Source organism: Miscanthus floridulus, chromosome 6 (assembly GCF_019320115.1).
Source record: "Miscanthus floridulus cultivar M001 chromosome 6, ASM1932011v1, whole genome shotgun sequence".
NCBI lineage: Eukaryota > Viridiplantae > Streptophyta > Magnoliopsida > Poales > Poaceae > Miscanthus > Miscanthus floridulus.
Window position 1 is genome coordinate 125,721,552 of NC_089585.1, and position 14,681 is coordinate 125,736,232.

At 46.8% G+C, this 14,681-nt stretch overlaps 1 protein-coding gene across 6 annotated transcripts; it reads right to left on the reverse strand.

The window, feature by feature from the left end:
• Nucleotides 1–4,096: 4,096 nt before the first annotated feature.
• Nucleotides 4,097–9,985, reverse strand: LOC136456888 (uncharacterized). 6 transcript variants are annotated; one of them, XR_010759597.1, is made up of 6 exons: nucleotides 9,634–9,985; nucleotides 9,483–9,569; nucleotides 9,191–9,352; nucleotides 5,679–5,781; nucleotides 4,514–4,588; nucleotides 4,097–4,368 (listed from the first exon to the last, which is right to left on the reverse strand). XR_010759597.1 is itself a non-coding variant. In XM_066456879.1 (5 exons), the coding sequence occupies exons 1-4, from the start codon at nucleotides 9,787–9,789 to the stop codon at nucleotides 5,680–5,682; spliced, it is 507 nt and encodes a 168-aa protein (XP_066312976.1). In that variant the 5' UTR covers nucleotides 9,790–9,985; the 3' UTR covers nucleotides 4,097–4,368; nucleotide 5,679. The 6 variants fall into 6 exon arrangements, 2 of the variants coding, with proteins under 2 accessions (XP_066312976.1, XP_066312975.1); XR_010759600.1 differs by lacking the exon at nucleotides 4,514–4,588 and adding an exon at nucleotides 7,944–7,998; XR_010759599.1 differs by adding an exon at nucleotides 7,944–7,998 and having other exon boundaries at nucleotides 4,097–4,588.
• Nucleotides 9,986–14,681: the final 4,696 nt, after the last annotated feature.

A 14,681-nucleotide genomic window follows, 5' to 3' on the forward strand; every position in this document is an offset into this window, starting at 1 on the left:
TTCGACTAGTGGGAATACTTTCCCGACTCAAAGGGATATGATAAGCTTTATGGTTTGCTGGGTTTCCTTTTTGCAGAAAGCAATACTGTCGGGTTCATAAACCTAGGGTCCCTCATGGACCAGCTTCCCAACAAAGGCTCGGTCCAGCAGACAACGTTGCGAACAACACGCAACTCATGGGCTAGCCCAAACACCTAAACGACAGGCTAGAAGGACATTCCAATCTCCGATCGGAAGGTTGGGCCGAGAAGGAACGGCGCCCGCTTCCGACTTCGGTCCGTCTCTCTGACCAGAAGGCCTCACGAAGAAGGAACAGCGCTCGCTTCCGACACTGGCCCACCTCCGGATGGCCTCTCCGATCGGAAGGCCTGGCCAAAACACCACTTCCGACTCTGACCCGTTTCTCCGACCGAGAATGAGTTGAACCCCTGCTTATAGCTCCTCTTCGATTGACGCAATTAGAGCCGACTGGGACCAACCGACCGGGGACGCCCGCTCGATAAGGACCAGGAAAAGGACGGAGAAAGAAAGGCAAGGCACTCAAGTCGACTGCAATACCAAGGACCATACCCTATACACCTACCAGACAGTACCCTACGACCTTCCTGGCATGATAGAACCCAAGCAGTGTTGTAGGCACCGATATTTCCCCTACAGTGTTGTGGGCGCCATCAACTCCCATACCAGACAAACACGGTATGGCTCTCCCCACGTGCCTTTGAGGCATCAATAGTGTTGTGGGCGCTGACATTTACCGTACCAGACAAACATGATAAAACCCCTTGCATGCCTTTGGGTATCAATAGTGTGGCAGGCACCGATGTCTGCCATACCTGAACAAGACGACACGACCTCCCACATACGTCTGACATTAACAGTTTTATGGGCGCCTACAATCATCCTATACCCGATAGCGTGAAAAACAAGACTTAGCATACGAACACTCTCTCCCTCTTACTTGTAAGGTCATCCCCTTCATCTATAAAAGGGGATGCGCTCTCTCCCAAATAGATAGATTGATCGGTTCACAGAGACACAACAACAGAACCACCAGGTTCAAACCACTAGCACACGCTCGAATACTTGGCACATAGCAGAGCTCCCATCACTCTCGGCCCTTCAGGCCATAGTCCGACCAGACCTCTTGTACCCCCACATCTTTCTTCCTTCTGTTTGGAACCCCACAGCAAACTTCGAGCACCTGGGCTTAGGAATAAAGTCACCGACTGACTTAAACCGGACGTATGGCACGTTGCCTAAACCAGTATAAACCCTGTGTCATTGAGTGCTAGGCCACCTCTGATCACAACGTACAGCAAAACTATAAATATTTATATGTTGGTCACTTTCTGCACCGACAGTTGGCGCTGTCCGTGGGGAAGACGGTGTACGTTCACACTTTTTGGTCATTGGATGGCCCACTTTTTCGCCGCTTTCGCCATGGCGGGCTCAAGCGATACGATTCGCTTTGGCTCACTGGAGTTTCCCGTACTCCCACCTGTGGGGATGTGGGTTTCGCCCATCTTCGAGCCATCCCAGGCCTTTCTCTTCGGAAGCCTGGACTTCATCGCTGACCGGCTCGGCGTACTATGCCTCCATGAGGAGGCACTTATTCCGGCGCCCGTTGGAGGGACGCCCTCCATCGGCTTCGGGATGCGCAACGACTTCAACGACGAGGCTCATGCGCTTCGTTCTGAGTAAACTCTCTGCTCAAACCCCGCTGTGAGTAATGTGCATACTATTATTTACTCTCTATTTACTATCTCCCGTTGATTATCCGGAGGAACCGTATTGTCCACACTGCAAACACCGTACGACCGGTTTCTCTGTGGCCTCGTGTCCCCTGCGGACGCGTATGCTCGGGGGCTCCGACGGACGCTGGCACCGCCCCCTCTCACATCCGAATTCATGGGAATGGCGAGCTATGCTCCCACCACTTTCCACGAACTCCTAGATGACGAGGTTGAGAGCGACGGCTCCAGCATCGGCGACATGGCACCTAGCCACCGTCTATCCTAGGAGTGTGCTATGGCAGACGCTCTGGGACAGCCGCCGGTGGTTGCGGAGTCTGTGCAGACTCACACCCCTCCGGACCCACATACGGGGGCCCTCGTGCTCGCACGGGAGCACGCCGAGGAGCTACGAGAACGGTGGCAGAACCAGCCGCCGCCTGCGCCGGCCCGCTCGGTGCAGCACGTTGTGCCCCATGCGCGTGACCCGACGAGCGGCACTCGGGGTCACGCCCGTCAGGTTCAGCGCGACATCATGAACGAGGGGAATGACCCCCATAGTTCGCTCAGGCTAGCTAGAACATCGCCGTTGTGGCAATGCTTCTACGCGGCGTTCCCGAGCCCGTCGACCCCAAGAGCAGGCGGTCTACTAGAACCTCTAGGCGCTGGTGGAAGCCGCCGCTGTTCAACAGGCGGAGAGCTCCGCATCGCGACTCCAACTCGCACCCTCTCTCCCCATCGGGGAGCGGGGACGCACCAGACAGATCGCTTCATCTGCTCACCACTATAGCCGCCAAGTGTGGCACAAGAGGCCACAACTACGCTGTGGTCCGACCTAGCGCCTGCTCCACATCGACCGTCGGTATACGAATGGCTCGGTCCGCACCAAGACGCTCGTAGCGTCATCTGCAACCAGCATCGCCCCGGCATGATGATGACGTCCGTCGGGCGGCGACGAGGGCAGGCGACAAGGGCCCCGGCTGGACCATCGAGGGGAGCGATGAAACGCGCCCCAGGCATGGTCGCCGGCCAAACGACCGGAGTCCCAGCCCGGATGGCCCAGGACCACGAGCCTTCGGCCGGCGTATCCGGAGAGCGCCATTCCCACAGCGCTTCCGACCGCCCACCAACATCACCAAGTACACCGGAGAGACGAACCCCGGTATTTGGCTTGAAGATTTCTGGCTCGCCTGTGAGCCAGAGGGGTGGATGATGACTATTTCATCATTCAATATCTCCCTATCTACGTAGGGGAATATGTTCGGACGTGGCTTGAATTCCTCCCGCACGACAGCATCTGTGACTGGACGGACCTTAAGAGGGTCTTCGTCGAAAATTTCTAGGGGACGTATGTTTGCTCTGGTAACTCCTGGGACCTCAAGAGCTGCCAGCAGGAGCCCAGCAAGTCCCTGTGGGATTACATCCTTAGGTTCTCCTAACGATGCAACTCCCTCACTAATATCATCGACGCGGTTATCATCAGCGCATTCCTCTCCGGGACGACCTGCGAGTCCCTGATCCACAAGCTTGGCTGCCTGAAGCCCCGTACCACCCGTGACCTGCTCGACGTCGTCACTAACCACGCCTCCGATGAGGAGGCGGTCGGAGCGGTCTTCAACGGAGGCCGAGACAAAGGCAAGGCCAATCGTGGGGATAAGATATATGCAATGTGTAAACCTTTTGTAGATAATGATGCCGCATCAAATAAAGAAAACATGGATCCTGAGAAAACATATTATCGTGATATTATATGTTTCTGCTGCAACGCACGAGTATTTACCTAGTAAAAGAGAGAAGCAAATAATTTTCTCAAGCGTAAAAGATGGAAAGAGATGGAAGCATAATGCTTCGTCCAGTTTGGCATGTCTGCTGTTAGAAAAAGTAGTTTTCGTCGTAAATGCCTATAATCAAGGAAGATATTGTCTAAAAATTCAAGAAAGTAGATCATCATTTAAGATTCCTTATCAAGTAGTAATAATCAACGCGTCACGGCATTAGTAGATCACCATCCATTTTTTTTGAACAGGAATAATACTGGCAGTAAGTATTAAATTTTTGCAACCATAATAATTGCTGGCAGGAGTCCTAGCTCGGCAGGTTGTGATCCCTCAACCGTAATATTTAGCGCGCCATAGTTCTCGGCTCTCCGTGGTGACGCAGACCAGGCGCTCAACCGAAATCGCCGATGTAATCTTTTGACCAACTTGCGGCCTACTCGCTGGTTGGTTTTTAGGCTGATAAGGTCGGCTGATGCTGGTTTGTTATGAGAAAAAAACAATATTTACTTACTGATAAGCCCTGGCTAAAACCAACCATCAAACATGTTGGTTCCTCAACCGTAAAAAAACATTAACTAATTAGGCTCAAAAGATTATCTCACAAAGTTAACGCAAACTGTACAATTAATTTTTGATTTCGTCTACATTTAGTACTCCATACATGTACCGTAAGTTTGACGTGACAGAAAATCTTCTTTTTACATAGTGCACTTTTGGAGAACTAAACAAGAGCCAACTGAAAAAGCACATTGCATTACTTCTCAATACTAGCAACTGAAAAGGCTAAAAACAGTGGTTCGTTTAGGGACACCAGTAGAATGCATCGAGTCGGACCACACCTTGCAGGAGTTGCACCTTTCCTGCAGCAATTGAACATATAGTAAACCTTGAGAATACATGAACTGTGGTTGGATATAAAACTCTGGAACTACATGTGCTCCCTCCATTCGTGAAACAAAGCAATTCTACGTTACCGAGGCCAGATTAGTGAGCGAGCAAGATTACCTGCATGCCCCTCCTTTATTCCGCTGGCAGATTAGTGACCGAGCAAGATTACCTGCATGCCCCTCCTTTATTCCGCTGGCAGACGCTCGTAGACGCATTATCCATGTCCATCGCATGGATACTGTTAAAATCTTGGTTGTCCTATCTCTATACCTTAATTTTTATTTACTGAATTCTTTTAAAACTTATATTATTTACATGACCAGCGCATGTTTTAGAGAACTGATATCTGAATTTTCAGTGAATGCTCCTAAAAATTATACCGCAATATGAATATGATTTCAATAAAGATTATTAAAATTTTGTTATTATTTTTTCCTAACATTACTTCTGGAACAAGCGATCAGCTATTTTTATGCTTCTCTTGCTTTCTGTAGCCCCGATAAATCATTTGTTTTTTTATCTGTAGGTTCGAAGTTTTTTCACCCCCGGATGCCCCCACACAAAAGGAGAAGTCTATGCATGTGCTTCAATTTGCAAAATTTTTTAAAGATTTTCAGTACATGAGGTAAGTAATTGCTAGTTATATTGAAAAGTGCTTGTGCTACTCCTGTAGACATTTATCTGTTTATCTAATTGACTCTGCAATTACTGATCTAATAAATGTGTCTGCAGGAACTTGCAGCAACAAAAGAACTTTTATTAAGAATCGGTAAACTTGAGTAACACATGAAACTACTATCGACCTACTTCTGGATCTCTGTTGCTTACGTGTTGTCACTCAACTCAGCTCTAGGGTCTATCTGACAGAGGAGAGTGTAAGCAAAGATCTGAAAGATCTCCACAAACGTGTTATCACACTTAAAATAGCGTCCAACTTCAACACACCTCTACAAAGTCGAACGCTATTTCAAATGTGACTACGTGTTTGTTTAGATCTTTACCCACAGTATCTTTTTTTTTTGTTAGATAGACCCTGCAGCAAGTTGAGTGTGAAGAAAAATAATAGCTCATTGTCAATGTGGTTGACAACACGTAAGCAACAGAGATCCAGAAGCAGGTCGATAGAAATTTCATGTGTTCCTCAAGTTTACCGATTCTTGATAAAAGTTCTTTTACTGCTGTAAATTTTTGCAGACACATTTATTAAATCAATAATTACAGGATCAATTAAATAAACAGATAAATATTTACAGGAGTAGCAATACAACGAGCAGTTACTTACCTCATGTACTAAAAACCTCCAAGATTTTTTTTGCAAACTGAAGCACCTCCTTCATAGACTTCTCCTTTTGTGGGTCATCTGGGAATGTGCAAAAACTTCGGACCTACAGACCAAAACAGATAAAAAAACAAAAGATCCATCAGGACTACAGTAAGCAAGAGAAGCATGAAAATAGCTGGAAGCTTGTTTCAGAAGAAATGTTCAAAAAAAAGAATAACAAAACTTTAATAATCTTTATACTAAAATCACATTCACATTGCGGTATAATTTTCAGAAGCATCCACTAAAAATTTAGATAGCAGTTCTCTAAAACATGCGCTGATCATGTATATAATACAAATTTCAAAAAAATTCAGTAAATGAAAATTCAGGTAGGAAGATAGGACTATCAAGATTTTTACAGTTCAGTAACAATTTTAACGGCATCCATCCAGTAACTGAAAATTGCAAACTAGTAGCTAGTCTCACAGATAGAGTAATATGCTACAGTACTATGCTAGATAAGTAAATTGCAAACAGAAATTGCAAACCGAACTTGGTAACTGAAAATGCTATCTAAAATTAGTAACATCATCCACACAAACTGCACAACTCTGGAGATTTGCTGAACGCCTGAACCTAAACTTTTGTTTTCATCCACGAGAACAATTTCCACTGTAGTAGTAGTTGCCCATGTTATTCTGCCACATAGAATTGGTTGTCAGCACGAAAACTCCTGCATCCTAGACCCCTAACTAGATCCCCTAACCCTAACCCCAGAACCAGAACCAAACCACCTTCTAGATCCCCCTAACCCTAACCCCAGAACCGAAACCAAACCACCTTCTAGGTCCCCCTAACCCTAACCCCAGAACCGGACCAAACCCCCTTCTAGATCCCTAACTAGATCTAACCCTAACCCCAAAACCGGAACCAAACCCCTTCTAAATCCCCGATCCCCTAACCCCGGAACAGAAACGGAACCAAACCCCTTCTAAATCCCCGATCCCCTAACCCCGGAACAGAATTTGTGTACCTCAGCAGGATAAGCGGACCGACGCGCCATCCCATCAGGCAAAGCGGACCAACGAGCCATCCCAGTGGGCGAAGCGGACCAATGCGCCATCCCAGCGGGCGAAGCGGACCAGCGCGCCATCCCAACGGGCGAAGCGGACCAGCGCGCCATCCCAGCGGGCGAAGCGGACCAGCGCGCCATCCCAGCGGGCGAAGCGGACCAGCGCGCTATCCCAGCGGGCGAAGCGGACTAGCGCCCCTACGCCGCCTCCACCGCCGCAGGAGCGATCAAGCACCGAGCCGTCGCCGCCATTTTTGTGGAAACCCTAGGTTAGGCTGGTCCAGACGAGATCGAGAGTTGTATTTATATAGTTATTCTACATGAGCCAATTTGGAGATGCTACGTGGGCCTATGAAATTGCACCGTCAGGCCCAAAACCAATCTCTATCTCTCTTCTCTCTAACATGTGGGCCAGGCGATGCTAATTTCCCTTTTGTTTCTTCTCGTGCATTTTTTTCTTTCTAAACTTAGATTTACATGAACATAGATGATTTATATCATCTATTCATGCATGCAGTTGCAGAATTCGATAGCAATCTTTTTAACGCCTGGCAACTGAAGCCAGCTGCCAAAATTCCTGACTGTTTCAACCGACTGGAAACTGGATCACGTGCTTCGTTTAAACAAATATTTCTGTGGCTGCTAGAACAGAGTAAATTTGTTTGCATGTAATGAGTATAGCCACATCGAGATCGGAGGTCATATTAATATAATGGGACATACACATACATATGCATCCATTGGTGCCTGCAGGTACACGTAAGCTCGCCACTATAAAAAGGTGTTACTTGACAAGTGTACATCACGGCATCACCCATGTCTAAGTGAAGTGACACCACAACTAAAAATAAGTACTCCATTTCAAATTATAAGTCGCTTTAATTTTTTTTTACATCCATTTTGCAATGCATCTAGATACATAGTAAAATGGATGAATACAAAAAGTCAAAATAACTTATAATTAGAAATAGAGTGAGTATAAAGGTGTTTATCATGAATAACAGAGTATTATATTATATATAAACAAAGGAAGAGAAGAAAATCACCTAAATTTGCATCTAGATATAATAATATATCTAGGTACATAGCAAAATGGATGAATAAAAAAAGTCAAAGCGATTTATAATTATAAATAGAGTGAGTATAAAGGTGTTTATCATGAATAACTGAGTGTTATATTATATATAAACAAAGGAACGGAAGAAAATCACCTAAATTTCGCCATCTTCGGGTGATCTTCATTACTGCTACTCAGCTTTGACTTGCCTAGACCGCAGGAATTTTGGCAGGTGAAAGGCAGAAATCATTGATCTTTCCAGATGAATGGCAAAGCGCGCATTTTCAATGTAAGAGGAAGGGCAGATAACGTTGTTTTCGAAAGTTAGTAATCTAGATGCAAGAAAGTGCGGCGAAAGCTTAGATTTTCAGTGAAAAAGTGCATCCACTAATTGTCATTAGTGGGCTTTGGTAAAACAATGACAAAGCTTGGGTAGGCACATTTATATGATCAAACTAGTTTAGATGATCAAAAGTACAAGTCAAACAGACGATACGGGACATGACCCGCTATGGCACAACTCATAGGCAATCATCCTGTTCGGTTGGCTGATTCGTATCGTTGCTGGTTCGTTTATGTGAAAGAGAAGTACTGCTGGCAGGTTCATTAGAACAGTATCCATGTGAAGGGGCAGACCAGCCCAGCCAGCCCGCCCGCCCCAGCCGAACACGGCGAATTGTGCCCGTGCCGACAATGGTCCGATAGCTATTGTTGACTTTGATCTGACTTTCACATATAGTTCCTGTCCGAACATGGCTGGATTAAGGATAGGCCCCCTAAGAGCCAACCTAGCAAAGACCCTTCATGACCACAATATAAATGCTTCCTCCTAACTCAAAAACCTTAGCCAACCCACATCCAGTGCACCTAGCCACCGTAACTCCTCAACAGTCATCTCCTCCCTCTCGCCCACACAGCGCATCGTAGCAACTCCCCTTCTCTTTGTCGTGCTCCCAAGCACGCGCACGCGGCCGGCCTCCAACTACGCAGCGACAGCGGGCATCATGCACACGCGCAGCGAGAACGTGACGACCACAGACACCACGGCCACCACCATCCCCCACTTCTGCACCCTGGCCACAGCCGCCTCACTGCCGGGCCTCGCCACGATAGAAACATGGACAGGCCCAGGCTCGAGAAGAAGCCGTCGGTCTTTCCAGGTACGTAACCGTGCACAAATCACAGAAGGGCAAAAACGTCCAACCAGGTGCCAAAAATAAAATACATGAAAGAATACTATAAAAGGAAGAAAATACATAGAATGGCAAGAAAATAAGTGTCAAATGTTTGGAGGTCTATTTTTACGATTTGGACGTTTTGAGTCACAAAACAGCGAAGCGCGACGATTGGAGACCTAAATATGCAATTTTCTCCCGGAAAAAAGGGTTTGAGAAACATTACCTCCTGGCGAGGAAAGGGCCAGAGCAGATTTTGCGATATGAGCGGGTGTGACCCCGCCGCAGTTGAGGCCCCTTTTTTTATTACGCATCCTAAGGACAATGCCTCAGTTGACGATCCCTTCTGGGCCTTTATTAACTCCGACTCCGAAGCAGACGCAGTTATCTTCCCAACGAGAAGACAAGGACGGAATATTAGTAAGGGATAAAAAAAATAGTGAAGAGAGTAGAAGGTGAAGAATATTAGTAAGGGATCAAAAAAATAGTGAAGAGAGTAGAAGGTGAAGAAAACTTACATCTTTATTGGAAGAAGAGGAAGCGCATACATGCCTCTGCTGTAGGAAAAAATAAGTCTGCCGAAGGAGTCCGAACACCGTGCGAATCTATGGAGAACCTCCGTTAGGAGTAGTACGAACCGCCGCAATAAAGGGATTTGAGAACCATTACCTCCTGATGACGCAAACGCCGCCGGAACAGATCTTGCGACATGAGCGGGTGTGACCCCGCCGCAATTGAGGCCCCAAGCACCGTGGTCTGGATGCGCCGTGACACGGCAGTTGAAGCCGCGAGCGCCGTAGACTGGATGCGCCGGGCCGCCGCCATCAGTTGTGGCTGCTCGGCGTCAGCGAAGCAGCGATCGGTGGGGGTCTGGCTCCTGGTACTGGCCGGCACCGCAGCCTAGCGCGAGCCACCAGGCACCAGCGTGGAGAGATGACCGGCGCAGAAGCACGCTAGCGCTCGCGCGGCCGAACCGCTGGCGGCGTCGGCGCTTGGCCCAGCGGGGGGCGGGGGGCGGGGGGCTGGGGGCTGGGGGACTGAAGAGCTGAGGGATTAGGGTTAGATTTTGCATATATGTACTCAACAAAAGCCGGTGCTGGGCCTTGGTGGGCCGATTTGAGTTGCGCCTGAAGCCCTGAACGCTGAGAACTATTGCGTCCTATACTCTTGTTAGAGGGGGCGGGTTCCCGGCCAATTTTTTTTTTTTGTTTTTTAGCCATTTTTTTAAAAAAAAATCAAAAATTTGTCTTTGGAGTGTGCTTTTAAAATCTGGACTCTTACCTCGGTGTCACCAAAATCTGGACCCTTAGCTCGACGCCATCGTTGGTGGCGCCGAGCTTACACGTCTTGGCGTCATAGATTTTGACGTCTAGGTCTTGGGCTCGACACAGACGTGGTGGTGACTTAGCAGGCACCTTGCTGTCGTAGATCTTGGCGCCGAGCTTGGCGCCGTAGATCTTGGCGCCGAGCTTAACGCCGTGGTTATTGGCGTCGAGAACGGTGCCAAGATCTATGGCGCCAAGGTGATGTTTTAACCCGGCGCCCAAACTTCCTGCCCGAGCCTTCCTCCTCTTCTTTCTTCTCCCTCTCGGGTTTTCTCTCCCTACTTCGCCCTATCTCACGAATCGGCGTATTGGACCTTTGAAACTTTGATTTGATCCGTAGATCTTCGGATTTTCTCTCCCCACTTATTGGCTCCCTCCTAGTTTTTTTTCAAATCGATTTGGTATATATTAGTCGGATTTTTCAACTTAAGAATCGTCATTACTTAGGGTTTTATGCAATTTTAATATTTATATTATACAACCATATGATGCCAAGGCGTAGAAAAGCTACCAAACCAAGATAACCTCAGCGCACGTTGTTATGATATGGGTTCATTGTTGTTGATCAAATGGGAAACCCTATGTGTAGGGTTTAATGTTAATTGCTTTCGATTCTTAGAACGAAAATGGCTAAATTGTAGTTATGGCCGGATGACCGAAAATGCCTTTGACCCATTGCCTCTGCCTAGTGGTGTTCCAGTGCCCATTTACTTTTGCGACGATCCTTGCAAGGTAGCCAAGTCCGATGAAGAGGAAACTTATAGGCAGAGATATTAGATGTGTTCTAATTTTGCGTTTGAGCCTACACTTCGTCAGCGGTGGGAGGCAGAGGACAAGGAGATGATGGAGAAGAGACGCGGAGAGGAGGCTGCAAAAAAGGAGCACAAGGAAAAAGAGAAAAGGAGGCGTGTTGCTGCGTACAAGGAGGAGAAGGAGAAGAAGCTTAAGCGTGCACGCCGAGCGAAAGCAGCAATGGAGGAGAATCTCGATGCCCTGAGGAATGAAAAGTGGCCTCGTTGCACTCAATAGTCTCTATTACTTGCTAGTTCTATGGTTTATTTATGAACAATGTTGTCTACTGTTGGACTTTTCATTGTGTTGTCATGTAATGCGCTTTTAAGTTGGGCTTGCTTAGGTCATATACTACGTTATTTAGTTTGTCAACATATACTTTTAGTATTATTGTGTTGTTTAATGTGTCATAGTATTGGACTTTTCATTATGTAGTTGTTTTCATTAGTTGTGGTCATAATATTCAATTTAATATTGCAGACGTAGTGAAATATGATCATATGCTGCAAACAAAACCTAACAAAGTAGGACATTATATAATTCAACACACAAAATACATGAAATAGCATGTGAGAACATGTAACGAACTAGGATACAGAGGTCCTGAACTAAACCTAACATACCTTAGGTAATTAAAGCGAAGAACAAGCACAAGAAATGACATGTAAGAACATGTACCAAACAAGGGTACATAGTTTCTTTGACTAAATCTAACATGCCTTAGGTTATTAAACCAAACAACAAACACATGGATATGCCATATGAATAAGATAAGGTCATCCTAGTAGTTTGGTCATATAGCAAATTGTGTTGCACCTTCTCCATAATAGCCTCACATTGTTGGTGGTGATGGTGGCGGGGGTGACGGTAGAGGCCCCTTGTTCTTGTGATTAGGGCATGTGCAATATGGATCATTGCAGAGTGCCTCCCGTGAACTTGCACCATTGTTGTTGTCGTCGTCTTCGTCTTCCTTGTACCCGCTGCTAACTTCTCTTTATAGATCGAAGATTTGGTCCTATAGGTAGTACATGTACTGTTGATGCGGATAAATTGGTCGAGAATCGACCCACCTGGTGAACCCATAGTTTTTTTCAGACTCGGAATACTACAATAGGTATGTCCTGTGAGTTGTAAGGGTATTCGAGAAACATATTTAACAAACAAAATATAATAGCAATTACCCATGCTCGCGGACATTTGAAGAAGCGACGACCTCCGTTGATCCTCTCGATGAACATCTGCACTAAACAGTCCTCACCATTCATGTATTTTTGCCAATCTTCCTTCCTATTATCGTATCCTCTGAGAGGGCACTCTTTAGTGAAATCACTCTTGCTCTCGGGGTAAACTGATACACTGGTTTCTCAAAGAAATCAGGCCCAAGAGACCCCTCCCACACAATGGGAGTTCCCTTCGTCCCCCTTTCCTCTCCCACTCCCGAAACCCTTTCCTAATTGGGGGCAGATTGAGTATCGGGAACCATAGGTGCAACCTCTACATCCATATCAGGTTTTAAGACGGGAGGGTCGAAGTGTGCCTGCTGACCCATTGGTGGAAAAAACCCATGAGGGATGGGATCAACTAACACCCGACACACAATCACATCCAAACTTTAGAACTAGCACTTCATAGTCGATCTCACATAGTTCTCCCACTGTTCTACACACCCAATTGGGATCATCTTCCTTAGGATGTTGGGAGGAGAACCTAGGTGAAGTACACCCTCTACTGCGATGCCATCATCATCATCAGCTCCATGGCAATGTAGCTCCTCTTGAGCCCTTGCAACCAACTCACTAAATGAAGGCTTCTCATTGAATAACATAGGCACGCTTTCCATAGCGATCTCTTTCCACGGTGCCTTCATGATATATGCTCACTAGGTTGTCCATCTAGTAATTTAAACAAAAATTAAAATACAGTTCGTTTAGTCTAAAATAACTGCTATATAGTACCTCTCTAATAGATACTAACCAACTACACCCTAAATAACTATGTAACTAGCTATCTAACTATATTTATCGAACTATATTTATCTCACTAACTAAATCAACTAGCTATCTAATAACTATATCTATGTACCTATGTCACTAGCTATCTAACTATATTTATCTAACTATATCTCACTGACTAAATCAACTACCTACATCATCAAATTTACTAGAAACTACCAAATAATTAAAGTAGCGCTACAATTCAAGCTAACTAAGTATCTACATTGCATATTCAAAAAATTTACCGGTCCAAGTCAATGCAACGATGCGACGTGGACGCGGACGCCGGGATAGGAGCAGGACAGGGACACGGAGGACGGGATCGACGGTGAGGTCGTGGCGCGCTGGGAGCAGGGGCCGTGCGCGTGGGCCGGGAGGGGCGGCGCGCGGCGGGCGCGGAACGACCGGCACTCCTTGCGGCGAGGCGGTACGAGCTGGCTGGGTCCGCGAGCGGCCGACACGGGGGGGCGCGGTGGCCGGCGTGGACGCGGGCGTGGGCGTAGGCCCGGGTGCGGGGGCACGGCAGCGCTAGAGGCGCCATGGCTCGGGAGCAGTAGACAGAGAGGAAGAGAGAAAGGAAGGGAGGGCCCTACGTAAGACATGGTTTGGCGCCAATAACCACGGCGCCAAGCTTGGCGTCAATAACCACGGCGTCAAGATCTACGGTGCCAAGATCTACGACGCCAAGGTGCCTGCCAAGTCACCGCCACGTCTGTGCCAAATCCAAGATCTAGGCGCCAAAATCTATGGCACCGAGACGTGTAAGCTCGGCACCACCAACGATGGCGCCGAGCTAAAGATCTAGATTTTGAAAGCATACCTCTAGGGACATATTTGTGAATTTTTTTTAAAAAAAAAAGAGCTAAAAAACAAAAAAACTCAGTGTTCGCGGGGATCGGGTCGTTCTCTTCTCCCAATTCTGAGAGTCTGAAGTTCAAAAAAAACTCCGAGAGTCTGAGTCGCGGCATCCGCACTCAACAATAACCCCGGGCGGCCGCCAGCGAGGATCAACCCCCGGCCGCGGCACCGGCACCCACCAGCAGTCGAGCAGTACTCCAGTCGTTGGCCGTGGCCTGTTTTATTTGCTTGCCTCTGGCCCGTGCTGCTCTTCTTAGTCAACTAGTCATATATGTTTGTTGTTCTTGTTGATTCTTCTATTTTTTGCTTCCAAATTCTTTATAATCTGTAATATCTACATGCTATGTGTACTAGAAGTCACTAATTGAGTAATAATTTGTTGTCTATTGAGATCTTCTGATGCTTTTTGAGATATTTTAAATCTTTGCTATTTAATTTGTCCTAAGCCCCAAATTGCGTAGTACTTATGCCCTATGTATCTTGTGAACTATGACCGAATTATAAGTACTAAAGCTAATTTCTTCATGGCCTATGTACATATGATTTTAATTAATGAGCAAATTGGCGCCCCCCTATATAATGGTTCAGGCTTCGCGCACTGCTGATCATGTGTAGCATAGGTAAACAAAGCTGCTTATCTCCATAACTGACGAAGGTTAGGCAGCTCTACATTCAGTTTACCACCTGTTCCTCCCAATTTGAACTCATCCTTTGTCATAATTTCTTTGCGGCAGGTTGTCGCGAGTCT